At 36.5% G+C, this 20,885-nt stretch overlaps 2 protein-coding genes across 8 annotated transcripts in view; both read right to left on the bottom strand.

Annotated features, from left to right (window-relative positions):
- Positions 1–2,112: 2,112 nt before the first annotated feature.
- Positions 2,113–20,885, bottom strand: part of LOC131793307 (collagen triple helix repeat-containing protein 1-like) — a 43,719-nt gene continuing 24,946 nt past the window's right edge. The window contains exons 1-6 of one of the 4 annotated variants that reach the window (XM_066163331.1): positions 6,429–6,511; positions 5,794–5,843; positions 4,928–4,975; positions 3,563–3,741; positions 2,908–3,303; positions 2,113–2,636 (exon numbers count right to left, since the gene is read on the bottom strand). In XM_066163331.1, the coding sequence (XP_066019428.1) occupies positions 2,277–2,636; positions 2,908–3,303; positions 3,563–3,682 (876 nt within the window). In that variant the 5' untranslated portion in view covers positions 3,683–3,741; positions 4,928–4,975; positions 5,794–5,843; positions 6,429–6,511 and the 3' untranslated portion in view covers positions 2,113–2,276. Of the gene's footprint in view, positions 2,637–2,907; positions 3,304–3,562; positions 3,742–4,927; positions 4,976–5,067; positions 5,119–5,793; positions 5,865–6,428; positions 6,512–20,885 lie in introns of those variants that run through there. The other 3 variants (XM_066163332.1, XM_066163333.1, XM_066163334.1) reach the window with 3 other exon arrangements.
- Positions 11,631–18,868, bottom strand: LOC136276809 (collagen triple helix repeat-containing protein 1-like). Of its 4 annotated transcripts, none has more exons than XM_066163342.1 (4): positions 18,753–18,868; positions 13,117–13,252; positions 12,482–12,877; positions 11,631–12,208 (listed from the first exon to the last, which is right to left on the bottom strand). In XM_066163342.1, exons 2-4 carry the CDS (start codon positions 13,216–13,218, stop codon positions 11,849–11,851), a joined length of 858 nt encoding a protein of 285 aa, XP_066019439.1. In that variant the 5' UTR covers positions 13,219–13,252; positions 18,753–18,868; the 3' UTR covers positions 11,631–11,848. The 4 variants fall into 4 exon arrangements, with proteins under 4 accessions (XP_066019439.1, XP_066019438.1, XP_066019436.1 ...); XM_066163341.1 differs by lacking the exon at positions 18,753–18,868 and adding an exon at positions 13,552–13,568; XM_066163339.1 differs by lacking the exon at positions 18,753–18,868 and adding an exon at positions 13,633–13,774 and having other exon boundaries at positions 11,632–12,208.

Here is a 20,885-nt window from a genome sequence, read left to right as displayed (position 1 = left end):
CCTGTGATTTTACTGTACGAATTTTTATAGGTGAAACATCCAAAATTGAAAATACATGACTGTCGATTTTATAATGATACATCCTAAATTGAAAATACACGAGTGCCGGTGGGGGTGCGTTTTTTCCACTCATATCGAGTCCACTTTATCATCGCACATCAATATATCCTTTGTTAGCTGTGTACATTTTCAAAATCGTTCTGCTCTTCTAACTTTATTTGCCTGTCAAAAGATGCTTCTTTGCGACAGAAAAATATCCCTCAAAACGTTTGAATTAATTGAAGGAAGAAAAACAATTTACGCCACTACGTTTGACAACAAGATTGTGCATCGTTCGTTTTCTACCATGAAAATTAAGTTTAATGATAAGATCGGATTACAAATGATTCGTAACGTGATTAATAGTCTAATTTTTCAATGGGAAAGGCCAGAAATTCGTTATTCGGTAGAATGATAAAAGACTTGTTCCTTGCCTATGAATTAAAAGATGAAATAATTCCTGTTCATAAACTATCAAAACATCACTAATTTGAATGTTTTGTCGATGTTCGCTGTCTGATGGAATGAAATACACCGATAAAACTCGGGGTGTTCTTTCTTCTTGATATTATACAAGGCCAAAATTTGATTATCAGTTTCGTATTTTTCTCTCAGTTTTACGGCATACTTTATAGGAACTTATAGGGCAATCTTGAGAAATACATGCACCCAGTTTGCGTACTGGATGAAGCTTCATTCCTTTCGAATGCAAATGTTCTGTGATCGGTAACTATCAACATTTTTCGGTGAGGATACAAAAGATCAAACACGAACGAATAGCGTTCGGAAATAAATTGCACCATACTCGCAATTCGTAACTGCGTTGTAAGACAAAGGTTCTTACAATAAAGGATTTTATGTTGTCCCTCAGATCTACGTCATTCCGCCCCGAGCGCGAATGTGACTTAAGTGTGTTTTAAAACTCATCACCATTTAATGTACACGTCGTCATACCAAAAACGGATGGAAATGAAACATCGACCGCGTAAGACGGTATCATCTGCACTTAACAAGGTGAATTGAAAAAAAAGAAAAAAAAGAAAAAAAAAGAAAAGAGAAACAGCGCCCATCAGAAATGCAAAAGGTTCTGCATGTACGTTCAAATATTTGTTAGAGTGATGTGAGTGATTTCACTGCAACTAAGATGAAGCTTCGGGTAAAATTCTACAGATAAAAAGTACAGTAACTTGATGTTAACTCACGACCTTGATGTGGCAATGAAAAGTTTTAATGGTGGGAGAGTAAGTTTCATGATTAGACATTCTCCAGTTTTGAAGGGTATATGGTTATTGTGTGATTGGTAAATTTTGCTAAATGGACTCAGTATGACCAATTGTCTAATTACAACTCTACAGAATAATTAGAGAAAAATAAAGCAACTTATGCACCAATCACATCTGAGGAAATTGTAACCGTTATGATTCAGCCTGATAAGTTTCGTTACTATGATGACGTCTCCACCAGGTGTCTGTTACTGGAGCCATTTACAGTCTTAAGGGTTATACTTTTAGTCAAACAAGACGACTATTGTCGGATGATGAGCTTATGGCTTTCAAACGAATGAATCTACTACAATTATCCTTATTGTTTTCATTCTTTAAAGGTGATAAAAGGAGAGTAAGAGAAATCTGAGCGCGCTTCTCTTGCAGACATAGGTTATTTGCAATAAGGTTATATCAGCTTGAATGTTTTTGTGTTTGTTTGTTTTTTTTGGCTTTTAAATAATAATTCGACATCCACTATTATTACTAGTACAGGACGAATAAAGACTACAGTTCCATTTTGTAGAAGCAACAGGTCAATGTGCTCAACCACGAGTACTTTAGATTTGAAGCCTAACATTTTCGGTGTTTAAAGGACTTAAATCTCTTCCACGCATGAATCTCAATTTTTCGAAAAGAATCCCGTCAGGAAAGCATTTTGTAGCAGGACTCGCTCGTGGGCGCCCTTTTTTTTACACTGACATAAACGATCAAGTGTCAAGACATCATAAACGTCGTCTTTTAAACGACCTTAGCCCCAATAATGAAACACACACCAAACAATCCTGGATTTTTAGTGAAAACCTTTTTATTTGTGAGTTGTCATGGCAGCATTCCTAGGCGCAACTTTAAAATGCCCGATTTCACAGCTTTTCTGTAATTTATCCCGACTATTAAATCTAAGGTTCCTGATTGTGCTATTGTTCTTATTCCGTTGTTAAATATTGAGCAATAAAACCATGGTAGTATACGACATTATGCCTGTGGGGGTGGTACTTCTTCCACGTAGATCCGGGACACTGAGTTCCAGCCTGTGTATGCGTCAGCGGATCCGTACCCACTACAGTTACCGACCCAGAATCCAACGCGCACAACACCTTTGTGGACTTTCTCGCACACACCCTCGATATGACGGGGGCGGTGTAAATTCTTTTTGCCGCCACTTCCATGTACCATGTAGACTACGCCATCAATTGCAGCAGGAGCTGAGCACTCTGCGCCGTTTAAGGTGAAATACCATCGTCTGCAGCAAGCATGGCAGCCTTCGAGGCGGAGGTTGCCACTCCAAAACACGCGCAGAGCTGTTTTGGCCGACTTTTTGATGAAAAGGCATTCCTGGAGAAGTAAATGATGGTTAACTGTGAACAATATGAATTCAAAATATCCCTGAGCGATATAAGTCCTAAATCAAGTCCAGTTTATGGATCCTTTAACTACTTAGGGTTTATCTTCACAGATTCGTTCTTCTGCCACAGAGAAACTATTTTAGCTTGCTGCATAACTCGATCTTCTTTTAGTCAAAATCTGATAGGAATCGTCAATTCAAGCAATGATGTCAAATACAATTTTGTAAAATTGCGATTAATTGAAATATAAACTGAAATACCTTTATCAAGCCAGTGTCCTTTCCATCGTTCAAATTTTTGAAAACACACTGTTTCCAATTACTCCCGAGAGCTCCTGGAGGACCCCGGAGGCCTGGAGTTCCCTGGCTTCCTTTATCCCCTGCATCACCTTTGGTTCCACGGCGACCCTGCCGGCCTGTGGACCCTTGAGGTCCCAATTTTCCTGGGGGTCCCTGTTTACCTGTGAGGCCTTGGTTTCCCGCCTTTCCTGCGTCGCCCTTGTCCCCTTGTGGTCCCGTAGAACCACGAGGACCGGGTGGCCCTGCGATACCCGTGGGTCCCGCGGGTCCTGGGCTTCCGGGAATACCTGGTATCCCTGGTGCACCAAAAAGAGCACCATAAGCATAGGGTCCATATGGTGGATGTGGGTGAGTGCCCTGTGTAAAAATGAGAAAAAACATAACACGTACTTTGTTTATATGCTGTCAGAAATATGACTATTTTTCTTGTGAACAATCGTTGTCACACATTCATCTTTCTAAGAATCGAAGTGTTCGGTCATGAAATCATCGTTTTGCTTAATTTTTTTGGGAATATCTCCTTTTCCATTCTCTTTTGGAATAACAGTGGTGGAGAACATTAGACGAAATGATGATAACTACAATGTTGTGATGTTTTTGGAAAAGATAAACTTACCATGTTACAATTCGGCTTGCCACCGCTGCTGTTGTTTTTCGTTGCATAGCAAAGAGAAATCAGCGGAAAAATCAGCCAAAATATCTTGGTTTTGGGCTGCATATTCACACGATCGTGCATGTTGTTTATTCTTTAGCTGTAAAGAGCTTGGTGAAGAGACCTCTTATCTTATTCTGTGGCTATTAACAGAGGTAAAATAGTACAAAAGTTAAGGGACATCCTTTTTATATTGATGTTGCTGACGAAGTTTCGTGAAAACACGTTCTGGACATGATAAACTGACGCACGTGGAAAATAAGACGTGAAATGTGATTGGTTGATTACTATCAATTTGGCCAATTACATTGCTTCTTCTATGTTGTATTTGAGTGCGCAGACATTAAAAAAAACCGCCATCAAGAAGTAATGAATAAACACATGACAAGCAGCACTTCCACGTTGAAATTATGAAAGAAAATACATGATGTTAGACGCTAGAGTGTTCGTCTTGGAAAAGGGAATAAAGTTAATATTTTAGGTTACAATTGATTTGATCTTTTCATCTTTCTTTGATGTTTTGAGGCTTCACCTTCAGTTTTGATTAATGTTCTTTGAGTGATCGCATATTTGTGCTGTAGAACAAGAACTCAGTCGGACTTATACGATTAGAAGGGCATAATTGTGAAATCCAAATTTGAATAACTCTATCAAACATGATTTCTATTCATTGAGTGTTCTGGTTTTGAAATAAACGACATATTTTCCTCTTTTTTTCTTAAAGATCTCTTGATACATCCTGTTCTCTTTTCCAAAATAAGTTCAGATAAGGAAATTGTATTGTTAATGATTTGTTCGAAAGAGGTAAGCACAAACAGTTCTGCTGAATAGATCAGCTATTTAGACGATATCAACATCAAGCAAGTGACATTCAAAGCTCAAGGTTTCGCGAGCAATGCGACTGAATTTTTGCTTTTGATTTCCACAATTATTGGAAGTCCTCTTTGCTATAAGAATTAACAAAAATTATTAACCTTGGAAACCGGTTCCTTTTAGCCAAAAGCGCTGTTCTCATAACCTCTTGTAAAATTGATTTAATGACTGAAATAGAATTGTTTTTTGTTGTTGTTGTTTTTACGATATAATAGTGCGGCTAAATCACAGGTTATAGAGGATTTTGTGTTTGTGCGAAGAGTTAACTTTGAGAAAAAAAGGTTGGTTGATAAAATCCAGAGGAAAAACTTGATTGGATTAAGATCAACGTTTAGTTACTTTCATCTACTTGAAATTTGATGGAGTATCAAACTGTATTCCCATTGCGCTGTTCAGTGAAAGAGTTACATGGAAAATTGAACGAACAGACTTGTTATTGCTTGTGAATTTATTTACCTTGAAGTATTTCAGCCCTTGTGTTGCCTGACAGGAAACTGGAGGAAGCTAAACGAAATGAGAAAGTGAGATCAAGTTTAACTTTGTTGAAGATAGGAAAAGATGATAAAAAAAAAATAAATAATAATAAACTTATTTACCGGATCCTTCTAAACCCCTAGCTTGTACTCAGAGCTCGTTTACGTCCCACATTGCATGCCGATTTCTTTCCTTGTTTGTTTAGAGCCGATTCCTGTCAGAACAAGTAAGATCGAAAAACAAAACACAAACGATGCGGGAAAGTTTTTTTTCTCTTAAGTACAGCTCTTCGTGAAATTACATTGTATGGTCGTAGCTTGTTCAGTGAGATCTCTGACAAAACCGTATCTTAAAGTTTGAGAGAAGAGCTGTTGGTTAAAGCAAACTCATCTTCCAACGCAAAAACTGCTGACACAATGAACTCGATTAAAAGTAGAAAACTTCTCAATTCTCCTGCAACGATACGAGGAAATTAGGTTGATATTACTATGAAATCCATTCAGAAATATTGCGTGAAAAAAATGTTAATTTTCTAAACGGCATATTCTTCTATAGGGCCAGTAAAAAGCAAAAGATGCAAACTGAAACCAGGAGAAAAATCAGCCAGCCTTTTTGACTTGGCTCTCTGGAGTGTAGATTTATGTAGATATTATTTAATAGGACTAAAATAGAAATGATTATTTTTCAATTTCAAACCCTTTTCCTAATGGTTTATTTTTTTTTTCTTTTCTGCTGGGCAATCATATTTCTCGGCTTTCAGCTCTATCAAGTAAACCCTAGTCAGACCATTTTAAATTGTAATACATGTCGTCTCATAAACAATTTCTATGATCTTTCGTAAATCCTACCTATTAAAGTCGATCGTGTAGTTTTCCTTGATAGAGCTCTTCAAAAGTTCCTGAAAATGCGACAAACAACTTGATATGAGGAGATGAAAGATGTTTTTTTAAAACAACGAGCATTTTCCCTTTTGTCATTCGAAGATTTCCAAATTTTACTTCACTTTAGATAAACCTCGATATACAATATGCGGGATTTAGAGACATGATTTTTATTTTGAAGAACATAAGTATCCCTTGTGATGGGATAAGTTGGGAAGTTAACGAGACCGCGACCACAAAAAAAAAATCGATTCTAATTCGTGTTAGGCGCAAAATTAAAGAGCGTAAGTATTCTTTCAGTAGTGTCTAGTATGTACCACTACCGTATAAATAAGTTATACAGCATTTAGCTTCTCTCGTTCAAGAAATATTTTCGTTAAAAATGAAGCTAAAAGGAATTTTCCCGACATAAAATGATTACTTTCCTTAGGGTACCCCAGCGCCTGGGTAGCTTGAGAGCAAATTGGAGGAAGAAGGAGAACGAACATCAAATTTCACATTGATGAAAATGGAAGAGGGATTGAGTAAAAAAAAGCCATTTAGCTCCTAATCGTCCTTGGTTTCTATCATTTCAGTTTGTGGTGGTTCGTTTGTTTGCTCACCGTGCGCCGCTCTCATTCTTCATCTTGTCACTATAAGATTGCTTCGTCAGTTCTTCACGATAAGATTACTTCGTCAGTTCGTCACGATATGATTACTGAGTTCCCTTACATTCCCAAAGCCCAACAATTTTAATGAATCTCGTTTGAGTCAACGATGAGCTGTGTTTTTTTTCAACTGACCCTTTTTCCAAAGAAATTTATCACATTTATCGATTGTTAGCAGTGTAAATCAATCTTCCTTTGTCTTTCACTTTCTTGTCACCAATAATTTCTGAGTGTCAGTAAAATGTCTCTAAAAAGTGATTTAGAAATTAAAGTCATTAATTCAGTTCGTGCCATTAAAATTTGACAAGTACACTCTACATCGTTCCTCTGATAGTACGACCTGAAAAACGAAGTTAAATGATTAGATCAGACATGTTTTAAGTCTTGTTTTTTTCAAAAGGAAAAGCAAGAAATTCTGTGGCTGGCAGACTGATAAAAGACTTGGTTCAGGCAAATCAATTTCAAAAGCGAAATAATTCCTGTTAACAAACTGTCAAACTGAAGCTAATTTGAATATGTCGTCGTTTACTATACAAATAAAATACACTACTGTAGTAAACACTTAGAGTATTCTTTCTTCTTTATTCTTCTTGATTACACATGACACGTAATCTGACAAACAAATTTGATCAATCACTTTAGTTCAACGAACATATTTGAAAAGAATGTTTCAAGTAATCCAGAGAAATAAATGCAATAGTTGGACTTTGACGAGGCCTTGTTTTTTTTAGCCGGATCAGGAAAAGAGCAAGAGAGAGAAATTTATTTATATTGCATAGCTATGTGGTCAACTTTGATAAATATTTCGATCATTTTCGTAGTTTTGTTGTCTGATGATACTAAAGTATACACGCTTGAAGACAGAACTGCATAAATGAAAGTAAGGAGGCCTTAAACGAAAAAACGCGGTTACTACGTAGGAAAGAATTGATAAAGTCGTCCTCGATGCGACAAGAAGAGTACTAAGTCTGAAGCGATTTTTGCGGAGTTCATCAAAACGTATTTGAAAATATTTTGGTCTATGGCTGCGCAGATCTCATCTTTGAGCAATTGGCCTTGCGTCAGTGAGGAACATGTAGAGATTGACTGTCAAAAAATCAGTCTAAACTCTTACAAAACGTGTGAGATTTTTACGTGTGAAAATCAACATCAGATAAAAGTTTGTTTCACATGTGCGACAAGCTTGTGAAAAAATTAATTGTCACAAATTCATCTTTCTAAGAATCGAAGTATCGAGCAATCTTCCTTCTGTTTGTAGTTTACAGTGAATTTCTCCTTTACCATTCTCTTCTGGAATGACACTGACTGACACAATCAGACGAAATGATGACAATGTCAATGTTGGGATATATTAAAAGTTTATTTTTACGTCAAGTTAGTAATACAACAGTTTCTTGTTTATTTCCGCTGGCTGTTTTCATTGTTAAATTCTGTTCTCACTTGTACCTTCCTTTATGTCTTAATTCTTAATTCTCAATATTCGGCAGTTTAATAAGATTATATTTGAAGTCTTTTTACTGGGTTAAACCTTTTGTTTGTTTTTTTCCCCGCCAGAAAAACTAGGAAATGAAAGAAACAGAATGAAAGCTCTCACATGCAGGGCTGACTATATGTTAGCCTTCAAAAACTGAAAATAAAAATCTCTCTCAATCTGGTGTACTTGTTTATCCTGACTTCATTTGAAAAGCGGATTTATTCCTGTTATATGTCAAAAGGTCGCTTTTACGTGTTGATAAAATCGAGCAGATTTGAACATCACGTTCGTTTTATCAACACACAGTCCTCTTTTTTCTAACATCAGTACTCCAAAGATCGTACAAAACAAACATTCAATTGTATACACTAACTGCGAACTTAAGTTTCAGTTTATCAGGATTAAGAGATAATTAAATGAGTATTTTACTATGCAAATTTCCATGTTGGCATAATTGACAATTTTCATTTGACCGGAGTCATTCCTCTCCAACGAAAATAGCTGACTTTAGTCGCTAATCGATTAAAAGAAACGTTCAAAAAAGCAAAGGCAGAAAAATCTCCATCTATCAAATTTATCATAGGAATAACATTGTTAATTTTTTCTCAGAGGGCACGGTAACGAATCCTGCAATCTGAATTGGTTCTTTACCCGGTCAGTATTATCCTATCTCTGCCCACGGGCCACGGTAACGCTTTCGTGAGTCGTTGCCATTTTTCATAAATATATCTCGTTTTTCCGGCTAGGCAGTATTTTTAAGCAAAGACGTTGGTCACTACCTCAAGAAGATAAATAACTTATTAATCCTCTCTTTCTCTCTCTCAAATCACTTTGGTTGACAGAAAAACATTGGTTTCAGAATGAATTTGTATAAGCAATAGTGTCAGTACTTTGGTTGACAGGCGGCCTAAAAACCTTCTGCAATTAATTTTAATCGTTCAAAAAGTACTCAGAAAGTTAAAACGTGAGGCATTTGGTTACAGTTGAACTAATCGATGGAACTTTTATTCATTTAATATCTGAATTTTCTCTGACAATTTGTTGGTAGTGAAAGAGCGAGCGAAGTTTTAATTTCAGTTCTACAACAAATATACGCTCTCGTTAAGTCACGGTCCTTCTAAATCCGTTCAATTTGGACATTTGTATTGTAAACTGAAGGAATTAAATGAGAAAAGGCTGCATTAAATCCCCTTGTGTCTCGTTGGAGTGTATCATTCGAACTTAGTTTTCGTGGAGGAAAGACCAGATTTATACACGCCATTGCAGCAAACAAACGAGTAAACTCTCACAACTTCAAAACAAAAAATTTGAATTTACTTACAATTACTTTCCTCGCCGTTTACTTAAGGAACAGAAAACATTGTCGTGAGAGTTCGTTGTTTTTTAAAAGTGTACATGCGCTTTCTTTTTTTCATACGCGCTCTCTAATTGACAGGTGTCAGATTGAGACAGATACTTGTCAAAATAATGTTTCAAAATTTGTTTGGAAGCCTTTTAAATCACCTTTATCATTACGCAAATGAAATGTTTTGGTGAAGCATCTCCCTTTAATTTGCATGACCCCTATTTTAACTACCATTTACTCGCTCAAAAATTGTTTAGTTAGATTTTGACGTCTTTACAACCCTAAATCATTCGGGTTCTTTCGGAAAGAATTTCGTTAATTTTTTTAAAAAAAATAGATTTGTTATTTACCGGCCTAGGGTCGGTCCGTATGGTGAAAAATGTATTTATGTTGTCCCTCAGATCTGTGTTATTCCACCCCGAGCGCGAATGTGACTTTAGTGTGTTTTAAAACTTATCACCATCCAATGTTCATGTCGTCATACCAAAAACGGATGGAAATGAAATATCGACCGCATAAGTGCCTATTTTGAACATAATTGAGTTCATTGGGTATCATCTGTGCTTAACAAAGTGAATTGAAAACGAAAAAAACAGCGCTCATCAGAAATAGTAAAGATTCTGAATTTACGTTCAACTATTTGTTACAGTGATGCGACCTTGAAGTGGCAATGAAACGTTTTTATGGGGGGAGAGTAAGTTTTCATGATCTCGTCAATGTCGAGGTAAAATATCCGTTTAAAGTTCACGAAATGCAGAGAAAAGGCGAGCGCATCAAAGCTCGTCTTCGACATTGTGTAAGCCAGATAGACATGAATATAAATTGATCAGATTATTACAGTTTTATTGAATTTCATCACAATTATGGTTAGTCAGCTTGTGGCAATCTAGGTTATATCCACTATATTTCAAAGTATTTGATTGTGAAATGCCTTCTATTATTGACAATCAAAGAACTTTAACAACAACTACACGTATATCGCAAGATATTTTATTCTAAATAAAATAATCAAACTTGAACACACGCCTCACGTTCCATAACTGGGTCAGCAAGTGATGCCCATTATGCTTAATTATTTTTGCCCAGTCGAAGTCACAGATGTAATATTACAACAATTTCAGAAGCAATAAAACCCTCCTCCTCTTCGTGTGGAGTACCTTTAAGATGAAATCTCGGGTTTTGCTTGCTGAGATGTGGAAGGCTTACTACAGTTCGCCCATAATTTTTCGCTAGCGTACACATTTGAAGTTTATAATATTAGATGTTGTGACTAAGTAATAATAATAATAGGACTGACTAGAGTTTCATTTGGTCTTTAATCAAACGAGTCATTACGAAATCTGACCATCGCAAAGCGGGAGTCCGATTTGTTAATCACGAGCATGATTACAGACCGAACTGGACAATATGAAGTACTGTTAACAATAATCACAACCATTTCAATTTCCGAGAAGATCAAATGAATTAATTTGAGAAAGGGCTTTCAGAATTGATTATCTAAGGTAAAAACCTCCTCCATTTTGGAAATTCGCCAGTTTTGAAGGGTAAGTGGTTATTACTATGGTTATTGTTATTAATTATGTGATTGGTGGATTTTGCTGAGTGGACTTGGTATGATTGGCTGCTTTAACTGTCCGGTTATAGGTGTCCGATCACGGCCAATTGTCCGATTACAACTGTACATAATAATTAGAGAAAATAAAGCAACTAACGGACCAATCACATCTGAGGAAATTGTAATGGTTATGATTTAGCCTGATAAGTTTCATTACTACGATAACGTCTCCACCAGGTGTCTGTTACTGGAGCCATTCAAATTCTTAAGGAAAGAGGAAAGGTTTATTCTTTTGGTCAAACAAGACGACTATTGTCGGATGATGAGATTATAGCTTTCAAACGAATGAATCTATTACAATTATCCTGATTTTTTTTTATTCTTTAAAGGTGATAAAAGGAGAGTAAGAGAAATCCGAGCGCGTTGCTCTTGCAGATATAGGTTACTTGCCAATAAGGTTATCAGCTTGAATGTTTTTGTTTGTTTGTTTGTCTGTTTTTTTTTTTTGGCCTTTAAATAATAATTCGACATCCACTATTATTACATATATAGGACGGTTCCATGTCGGAGTAGCAACAGAAGCCTAACATTTTCGGTATATACAGGACTTAAATCTCTTCTACGCATGAATCTCAATTTTTTGGAAAGAATCCCGTCAGGAAAGAAGTTTGTAGCAGGACTCACTCGTGGGTGCTCTTATTTTCTACACTGAGATAAACGGTCAAATGTCAAAACATCATAAACGAGATCTTTGAAATGAGCTCAGCCCTAATAACCAAACACACACCAAACTCTCCTGGATTTTTAGTGAAAACCTTCTTTTTATTGGCGAGTTGTCATGGCAGCATCCCCACTCTATATAGTTCAGAAGCTAAAAATGCCCGATTTCACAACTTTACTGTATTTTATCCCGACTGTTAAATCTAAGATTCCTGATTGTGCTATTGTTCTTATTCTGCTGTTAGATATTGAGCAATGAAACCATGGTAGGTTATAAGACATTATGCTTGTGGGGGTGGTACTTCTTCCACGTAGATCCGGGACACTGAGTTCCAGCCTGTGTATGCGTCAGCAGATCCGTAACCATTACAGTTACCGACCCAGAATCCCACGCGCACAACACCTTTGTGGACTTTCTCGCACACACCCTCGATATGACGGGGGCGGTGTAAATCCTTTTTGGCGCCATTTCCATGTACCATGTAGACTACGCCATCAATTGCAGCAGGAGCTGAGCACTCTGCGCCGTTTAAGGTGAAATACCATCGTCTGCAGCAACCATGGCAGTTATAGAGGCGGAGGTTGCCACTCCAAAACACGCGCAGAGCTGTTTTGGCCGACTTTTTGATGAAAAGGCATTCCTGGAGAAATAAATGATGGTTAACTGTGAACAATATGAATTCAAAATGTCTCTGAGCGATATAAGTCCTAAATCAAGTCCAGTTTACGAATCCTTTAACTACTTAGGGTTTATCTTCACAGTTTCGTTCTTCTGCCACAGAAAAAAATTATTTTAGCTTGCTGCATAACTCGATCTTCTTTTAGTCATAATTTGATAGGAATCATCTATTCAAGCAATGATGTCAAATACGATTTTGTAAAATTGCAATTAATTGAAAGAAAAACTGAAGTACCTTTATCAAGCCAGTGTCCTTTCCATCGTTTAAATTTTTGAATACGCATTGTTTCCAATTACTTCCCAGAGCTCCTGGAGGTCCCCGGAGGCCTGAGGCTCCCTGGCTTCCTTTATCTCCTGTATCACCTTTGGTTCCTCGTGGACCCTGTCGGCCTGTGGACCCTTGAGGTCCCATTTTTCCTGGAGGTCCCTGTGGACCTGTAAGGCCTTGGTTTCCTGGCTTTCCGGCGTCGCCCTTGTCCCCTTGTGGTCCCGTAGAACCACGAGGACCGGGTGGTCCTGCGATGCCCGTGGGTCCCGCGGGTCCTGGGCTCCCGGGAATACCTGGTATCCCTGGCGCGCCAAAAGGAGTACCATAAGCACAGGGTCCATGCGGTGGATATGGGTAAGCGCCCTGTGTTTAGAAAAAAACACACATAACTTTTGTTCATGGAAGAATTATAACTACTTTTAAGATCAGTTGTGACAAATTCATCTTTCTAAGAATCAAAGTGTCGGGCAATCTTTCTTCTGTTTCCAGTTTTCAGTGAATTTCTCCTTTACCATTCTCTTTTGGAACGACACTGACTGACACAATCAGACAAGATGATGACAATAACAATGTTGGGATATATTTGGAAAGAATTAACTTACCATGTAACCATTAGATTTTCCGCCGCTGCTGCTGTTTTTTGCTGCATAGCAAAGAGCAATCAGCGGTAAAATCAGCCAAAGTACCTTAATGTGGGGCGTCATGTTCACACAAGCGTGTATGTTGTTTATCCTTCAACTGTAAATAGAGAGAAAATTTGGCAAAGCACATTACTTGCAGAAGGGTTACATGCACTGGTTTTTTTTATTTGTTTCTGCTGTCTTCAGTGACACAAAACATGACACCCAATGAATCTCTTGATATGGTATTTAGAAGGATCTTAGGAGTTGAAGCAGTTCACCGTGATTCTCTGATCTCAAAACCAATCTGATCTTGAAAATAGTAATTGACTCACTGATAAGAGAGAAAACGCGAAAAGAAAATTTGCTGGTCAATTCATGCCACACTTAATAAGAGGAGCTAAATTATTCTCTTACCTTGTTTTTGCGACTATCTAAAAGGAAAAACGATAAAAAAAATGAATCAACAGTATCACCTGAAATTGTGCGCTAATTTACCTCTACAGGTACTAGAGAATTTTCTTCTTTCCTCAGATGTAAGACCGGTGGAGAGAGCTCGTACCTTTTTTAAAGTGGCTAGCAGCAGAGTAAAATATTACACCAATTCTAAGCCAAGTGTTTTATCAGTCCTTCGAGTTGGCGGTCGTAAAAACATGTTTACAACATGACTAACTGTCGTATGCGTAGGATAAGACATGAAACCCGATTGGCTCGATCGACATCAATTCCACCAACCAGGTAACCCCTTAAATTTTGAGTTTAAATGCATTATCATGTAACTGATATGCCTCGAAGAAAATATGCTATGCGCTTGAATTTGAGCTTATTTTTGGAGGAAAATCAAATTTAATATTGTATTATTGGTTAAACAAACGATACGATTTACTACTGTTGACTCTACAGCGGTGGGTCAAAGGTTTTTTTCTAATCATTATGAATTTCTCAGCTTTTGGCTGTCGTAAGAAAAACTTGATCAGATTAGTTCGAATTAGAACTTTGATCCAATGTTGTGATTTTGAAGCCAGTAAATTTCCTCCTTTTTTGTTGGATAACTCTTGTGGTCGTTTATTGGCGACAGATTTTTCGAAAATGTTGGCAAAAAATAATTTGTTGCGTTAAATTTGAATTAATGTTAAAATGCGCCGGTGTGAAATTAAAAGTGAAGTCATTTAGAGCATACTTCTTTCGACTGATTGTTAATTAAATTACATAGCTATGACAAGATTCCTTTCAGAAATTATGTGATCAAGCACGTGTGCAAAGATCATTTCTAATAAAAGGGAAATGTAAAGGTTAATAATTAACAGGACTGGAGGTAACATTTCACATCATCTTGTTTGGCAGTATTGTTTTATGGAATACTCTGCTAATCTACTTTTTTTGACTTTTGAAAAATGAGTTACATTGGATCATCTTGTCGTGTGCGTTGCCTGAGAACAAATTGTAGAAAACTCAAGAGGAAAAAAATGAGACACGAAAAATTACATTTCAAGAAACGAGAAAAGTGGAGAAAAGAGTCGCTGATCGGATCCTCCATCAATCATAATTTGTCAGTGATAATTCGTTTTCTTGTTACACTGTTACTTGTTACCCTCCAGTTGTTTGAAGGCATTCTCGTCAAAACAAGATCTCGAAACAACTTATTAACTATGCAGAATTAGCGGAAGTTACTAATCACAAAACAAAAAATACGAAACAGAGTTAACTGACAGGGTTTCCTATTTAACTCTTGGTTATCAGTTAATTATTGGAATTGCTTAACCCTATCGAAGCTAAGATTATCGAAGCGGATCAAAAAATACTTAAATTCAATAACCTTCAGACCTTGGTTGGCATTTCATTCTGTGGAATTTGTTACTGCTAAATTTCATATTTGTCAGTTTTTCTCTGGCTGTTTTTATTTTTGAGACAAATTCTGTTCTTAGTTGTACCTGCCTTTATATCTTGATTCTTGACAATTATAAATATTCGCCACTTTAATGAAATTACAATTTAAGTCTCTTAACTTGGTTATAAATAAAAATATTGTTTTCGTTTGTTTTCCGCTGTAAAATACAGGAAATGATAGAATACAAGTTATCATGAGCGGTAGGGAATATACGTTAGTTTTCATTCAGCGAAAATAGAAATCTTTTTGATCATAATGTACTTGTTATCCTGACTTCCTTTGCCCAACAGAAAAGTTATTCCCGCCACCTGACAAAAGGTCGTTACCGCGTGTTAATAAATCGAATAGATTTGAAATTCACGTTCGTTTTATCATCACATAGTTTATCACACTGCTCTAAAACTCGTACAAAATAAACCTTCAACAGTTTTCATTTGCTAGGATTTTAGTCTGACAGGATCAAGTTAAGTATAATAATCAATAACTAAAAGAGTATTTAGCTATGCAAATTACCACTTTTAACTAATTTTGTCCGGAGTCGTTTCGTTCTAACTGAAATACAGTAGCTTACTTCAGTTGTTGATGAATTAGTCGCTTTCTGCGAATTTCTCTGTGGCGTCTTCATGGCGCGAAAAATATTCTGAAAAAGGTTCGAAGAAATCTTTTTAATGCCATACACAAACTTAATCGTATCTGGCATTCATTTATTGAAGATCACGTCTGAACTCTGGGCCCGGTTGTTCAAAACCGCGATTAAACTAATCACCGATTAGGCCTAATCGGCAATTAAATTTCTTAATCGTGGGTTAGTTAATCGTTGGTTAAAAAACGGTTGTTCAAAGGGAGATTACTCGGTCGATTTACTAATCCGCGATTAAGCATAAAATGAATTATATTAATTAATTATAATTTATTTTGTGCCAGTTTACGTCATAGAATTGCCGGAAATTTATTTTTGTCAATATGGCTTCTCCAGCGAAGAAAGTGCGGAAAGCAAACTTTTCACCCGCTGAAATTTCCGTTTTAACGGAAAAATTTGAAGAAAATATGGACATTCTTCAAAGTAAATTTACCAACAGTATAACAAATGCAAAAAAAAAACAAGATTTGGGAAGAAATCTCGGAGGCGGTAAACGCCGTCGGTGTGACAGCAAGATCAACGCAGGAAGTACGAGACAAGTGGAAAAACCTCCAGAGTCACGCAAAAAGAGAATTCAGTTCCTTTAATAGTGAACAGAAGAAGACAGGTGGTGGCCCTGCTCCCCCGAACCCATCAGAAGCCAGTTTAAAAATAATAAACATGTTCAGTGACACATCGTCATTTACTGGGTTACAGGGGTTTGAAACAGGTAAGTTTATAAATGGAAACATTATTGTAATACCTCTCAATGTCCATACCTTGCATAAAATGTATACTTCGCTAACAAACACGGCAAAGTTTCCGCACAGCCCCATACTTCATTATGCATACAGTCCTTTGTTAGAAGAAAACAATAGCGCAAACAATAGATTAACTTTGGGACTATTCGCTTTGTTTTCAAGAAGTTGAATTTTTTTTTTACTTTTACTCAAACCTTTAAAAAATCGCCGTTTTTTAATTAAAAATTGCGCTTAATCGAGCGCTGATTTAAAATATGTAACAGTCAAATAAAAATTACTATGCTTTATGAAATCTATAAATCAAAACAGCTTAAATTCCGCCTCATATTAGCCTCAAAATTGTTGTTTTTGAAAGCAAACATTCGTAAAACGATGAAAATAACATCGATGCTCACCTTTAAAGTTGTTCATTGTCGTTGTCGTTTTTCCTTTTCTCTTTAACAGTAGAGTTGCTTATTTTTCTCTTTGCTTCCTTTTTCTTCGCCCATCAACACCAACACAACCATACAACAAGTCAGCCATGTTGTGATTTTTATTTTTTAATCTGCCGATTAAGGATTTAATCCACCTAGCGAGCAGGGTTAGATTTAACCCTTGGTTTGATCGAAGGTTAGGAATAATCGGGCTTTGAACAACAGAAACTAATCGGCGACTTAAATTTAATCGGCGATTAGCCTATTTAATCGTGGATTAGCGCTAATCGCAGTTTTGAACAACCGGGCCCTGGATAACAGGACTATATTTCTGCACTATCTTACGGTCATGGGGACTTTGTGACAGAATGTAAGAAGTAAGACAAAATGTTTTGTCATTCAGATGACCGAATACTTCGCAATAAACAATTTGTGGCACGGATATAATTTTTCTTGATAAGCACAGGAGTGAAAATCAAAGTAAAGTCATTTGGAACATTCCTTTATTCACGCTTTGTAAACGAAATTTTATCGATATAACACGATCCGTCTCTGAAATTATCCTGCCTGAAATTGTAAAATTATTCGTAGAAATATCATCTCTGGTACTAGAAAAATGTGTGATGAAGTATCAATAAACACGACTTAAAAGTGATAAAAAGAAAGATCTTGTCACCAGCAAAATCACAAAATTCAATGAATTCTCAGAAACTGCCTCGTGGAATATGATTGAAAGGAAGATGTCATTCACATTCTCTTGTTTGGCGGTATTGTTTTATAAATAACTCAACTAATCTTCTTTTGCTGACTTTTGAAAATGGTTTACCTTGAATCATCTTAGCATATGTGTTGCCTTAGGGCAAGTTGTAGAGAGCTGAACAGGAAAAAATGAGAAGCGTCGGTTGTTTGTTGAATTTCTTATTATTAAAAGTTTTTTTTTGTCTCGTTTGTAATACAACAGTTTCTTGTTTATTTCCGCTGGCTGTTTTCATAGTTAAAAACACCTTCTGTTGTTACTCGTATCTTCCTTTATGTCTTAATTCTTAATTCTCAGTCCAAAACTTAGAAATATTCGGCAGTGTAATTAGATTATAATCGAAGTCTGTCTCTTTATTGGATTAAAACTTTAGTTTGTTTTTTGTTTCTCGCAGTAAAAACTAGGGAATGAAAGGAGCAGAATAAAAGCTCTCACATGCAGGGCTGACTATATGTTAGCCTTCAAAAACTGAAAACAAAAATCTCTCTCAATCTGGTGTACTTGTTTATCCTGAATTCATTTGAAAAGCGGATTTATTCCTGTTATTTGTCAAAAGGTCGCTATTACGTGTGAATAAAATCGAGCAGATTTGAACGTCCGTTTTATCAACACACAGTCCTCTTTTTTCTAACATCAGTACTCCAAAGCTCGCATAAAAGACACATTCAACTGTGTACATTACCTATGAACTTAAGTTTCAGTTTATCAGAATTAAGAGATAATTAAATGAGTATTTTACTATGCAAATTGCCATGTTGGCATAGTTGACAATTTTTTTTTTCATCTGACCGGAGTCGTGACGCTCCAACGAAAATAGCTAACTTTAGTCGCTGATTGATTAAAAGAAACTTTCAATAAAGCAATGGCAGAAAAGTCTCTATCTATCAAATTTATTATAAGAATAACATTGTGTATCTTAGGGCTGAAGTGTTACTCGAAGCTCAAGGTTCAGAGGACGCTATTATCTAATACTCCAAGTGGTTGCGCAAACGGTTACAATCATGCCAGGCAAACGAAATCGACCTAAATAGACTACATATGATCCATGTTCCCTCTTTCAATGTCCTCATGAATATCAAATGAGGCCCAAATTAACTGGCTGAGAATCAAGATCAGCTGAGCTATTTTACAACTGAGGCACGATCATGACAATAACATAATTACGACTGGAAACATCTACCTGTGGGATGTGGTCCACTGATTCCGTGCTGTTGACCAAACACAGCCCTTTTATTAATTTGGTCCTTAAGCTTGGCACATCACATTCTGTTTCAACAGATCACGTAGGGAGGAGAGGAAGGAAAAATATCTGATTCTGTTGAATCAAGAGAAAATAATATCCTATTATCTTACTTTGGTTGAATGCGAATGTTTTAACTCCCTTTGAAAAGCGCAATTATTCATGTTAACAAACGGTCTTTACCGTGCTCGTGATGACTGATGGAATCGAACATCCAGCTAAACAGCATTTTCGCCCTGTGAAAACGAAGCATTTCACGTTTTATAATGGCCTAGATATGCAAAATAACATAAAACGTCAACAAAGCAGCTTTGAAGTAAGATGTCGGTCCTTTAGGGTCAAGGAAGTACAGGAAGAAATAAACTATTTGTTGCAATATATGCAAATGTATGTTGATATCATTGACAAGTTCACTTAATGAAAGTAGATCATATTGGTGTAAACAAACAAGAAAATTGGCAGATTGCATGAATCGATTTACAGGGTGTCTGCAGTGTCTTAAAAGATGTCGTCAACTGTTTTAAACCTTGAATGACGAGCACCAAAATGTTTATTCTCAAGTGAACTTTTGTTAAACTTGGGTATAACTATTTTATAGCGAAACTCTCCTAGATATGGTTCTTTTACTTCTTTTCGACGGAATTTTACAAATGTAATTGGACTCCCGTTTAAGATTATCTCATTACGCGTGAATGCTTCCAATCTATATCACGAGAGACCTCAATTTGTATAGGCCCAGAGCCTGTGATTTTACTGTACGAATTTTTATAGGTGAAACATCCAAAATTGAAAATACATGACTGTCGATTTTATAATGATACATCCTAAATTGAAAATACACGAGTGCCGGTGGGGGTGCGTTTTTTCCACTCATATCGAGTCCACTTTATCATCGCACATCAATATATCCTTTGTTAGCTGTGTACATTTTCAAAATCATTCTGCTCTTTTAACTTTATTTGCCTGTCAAAAGATGCTTCTTTGCGACAGAAAAATATCCCTCAAAACGTTTGAATTAATTGAAGGAAGAAAAACAATTTACGCCACTACGTTTGACAACAAGATTGTGCATTGTTCGTTTTCTACCATGAAAAATTAAGTTTAATGATAAGATCGGATTACAAATGATTCGTAACGTGATTAATAGTCTAATTTTTCAATGGGAATGAATGGCCAGTCAATGGCCAGAAATTCGTTATTCGGTAGAATGATAAAAGACTTGTTCCTTGCCTATGAATTAAAAGATGAAATAATTCCTGTTCATAAACTATCAAAACATCACTAATACGAATGTTTTGTCGACGTTCGCTGTCTGATGGAATGAAATACACCGATAAAACTCGGGGTGTTCTTTCTTCTTGATATTATACAAGGCCAAAATTTGATTATCAGTTTCGTATTTTTCTCTCAGTTTTACGGCATACTTTATAGGAACTTATAGGGCAATCTTGAGAAATACATGCACCCAGTTTGCGCACTGGATGAAGCTTCATTCCTTTCGAATGCAAATGTTCTGTGATCGGTAACTATCAACATTTTTCGGTGAGGATACAAAAGATCAAACACGAACGAATAGCGTTCGGAAATAAATTGCACCATATTCGCAATTCGTAACTGCGTTGTAAGACAAAGGTTCTTACACTGAATAAAGGATTTTATGTTGTCCCTCAGATCTGCGTCATTCCGCCCCGAGGGCGAATGTGACTTAAGTGTGTTTTAAAACTCATCACCATTTAATGTACACGTGGACATACCAAAAACGGATGGAAATGAAACATCGACTGCGTAAGACGGTATCATCTGCACTTAACAAGGTGAATTGAAAAAAAAAAAAAAAGAAAAAAAAAAGAAGAGAAACAGCGCCCATCAGAAATGCAAAAGGTTCTGCATGTACGTTCAAATATTTGTTAGAGTGATGTGAGTGATTTCACTGCAACTAAGATGAAGCTGCGGGTAAAATTCTACAGATAAAAAGTACAGTAACTTGATGTTAACTCACGACCTTGATGTGGCAATGAAAAGTTTTAATGGTGGGAGAGTAAGTTTCATGATTAGAAATTCTCCAGTTTTGAA

Source organism: Pocillopora verrucosa, chromosome 3 (genome assembly GCF_036669915.1).
Source record: "Pocillopora verrucosa isolate sample1 chromosome 3, ASM3666991v2, whole genome shotgun sequence".
Lineage (NCBI taxonomy): Eukaryota > Metazoa > Cnidaria > Anthozoa > Scleractinia > Pocilloporidae > Pocillopora > Pocillopora verrucosa.
This window is presented reverse-complemented; position numbering and strand designations above follow the sequence as displayed.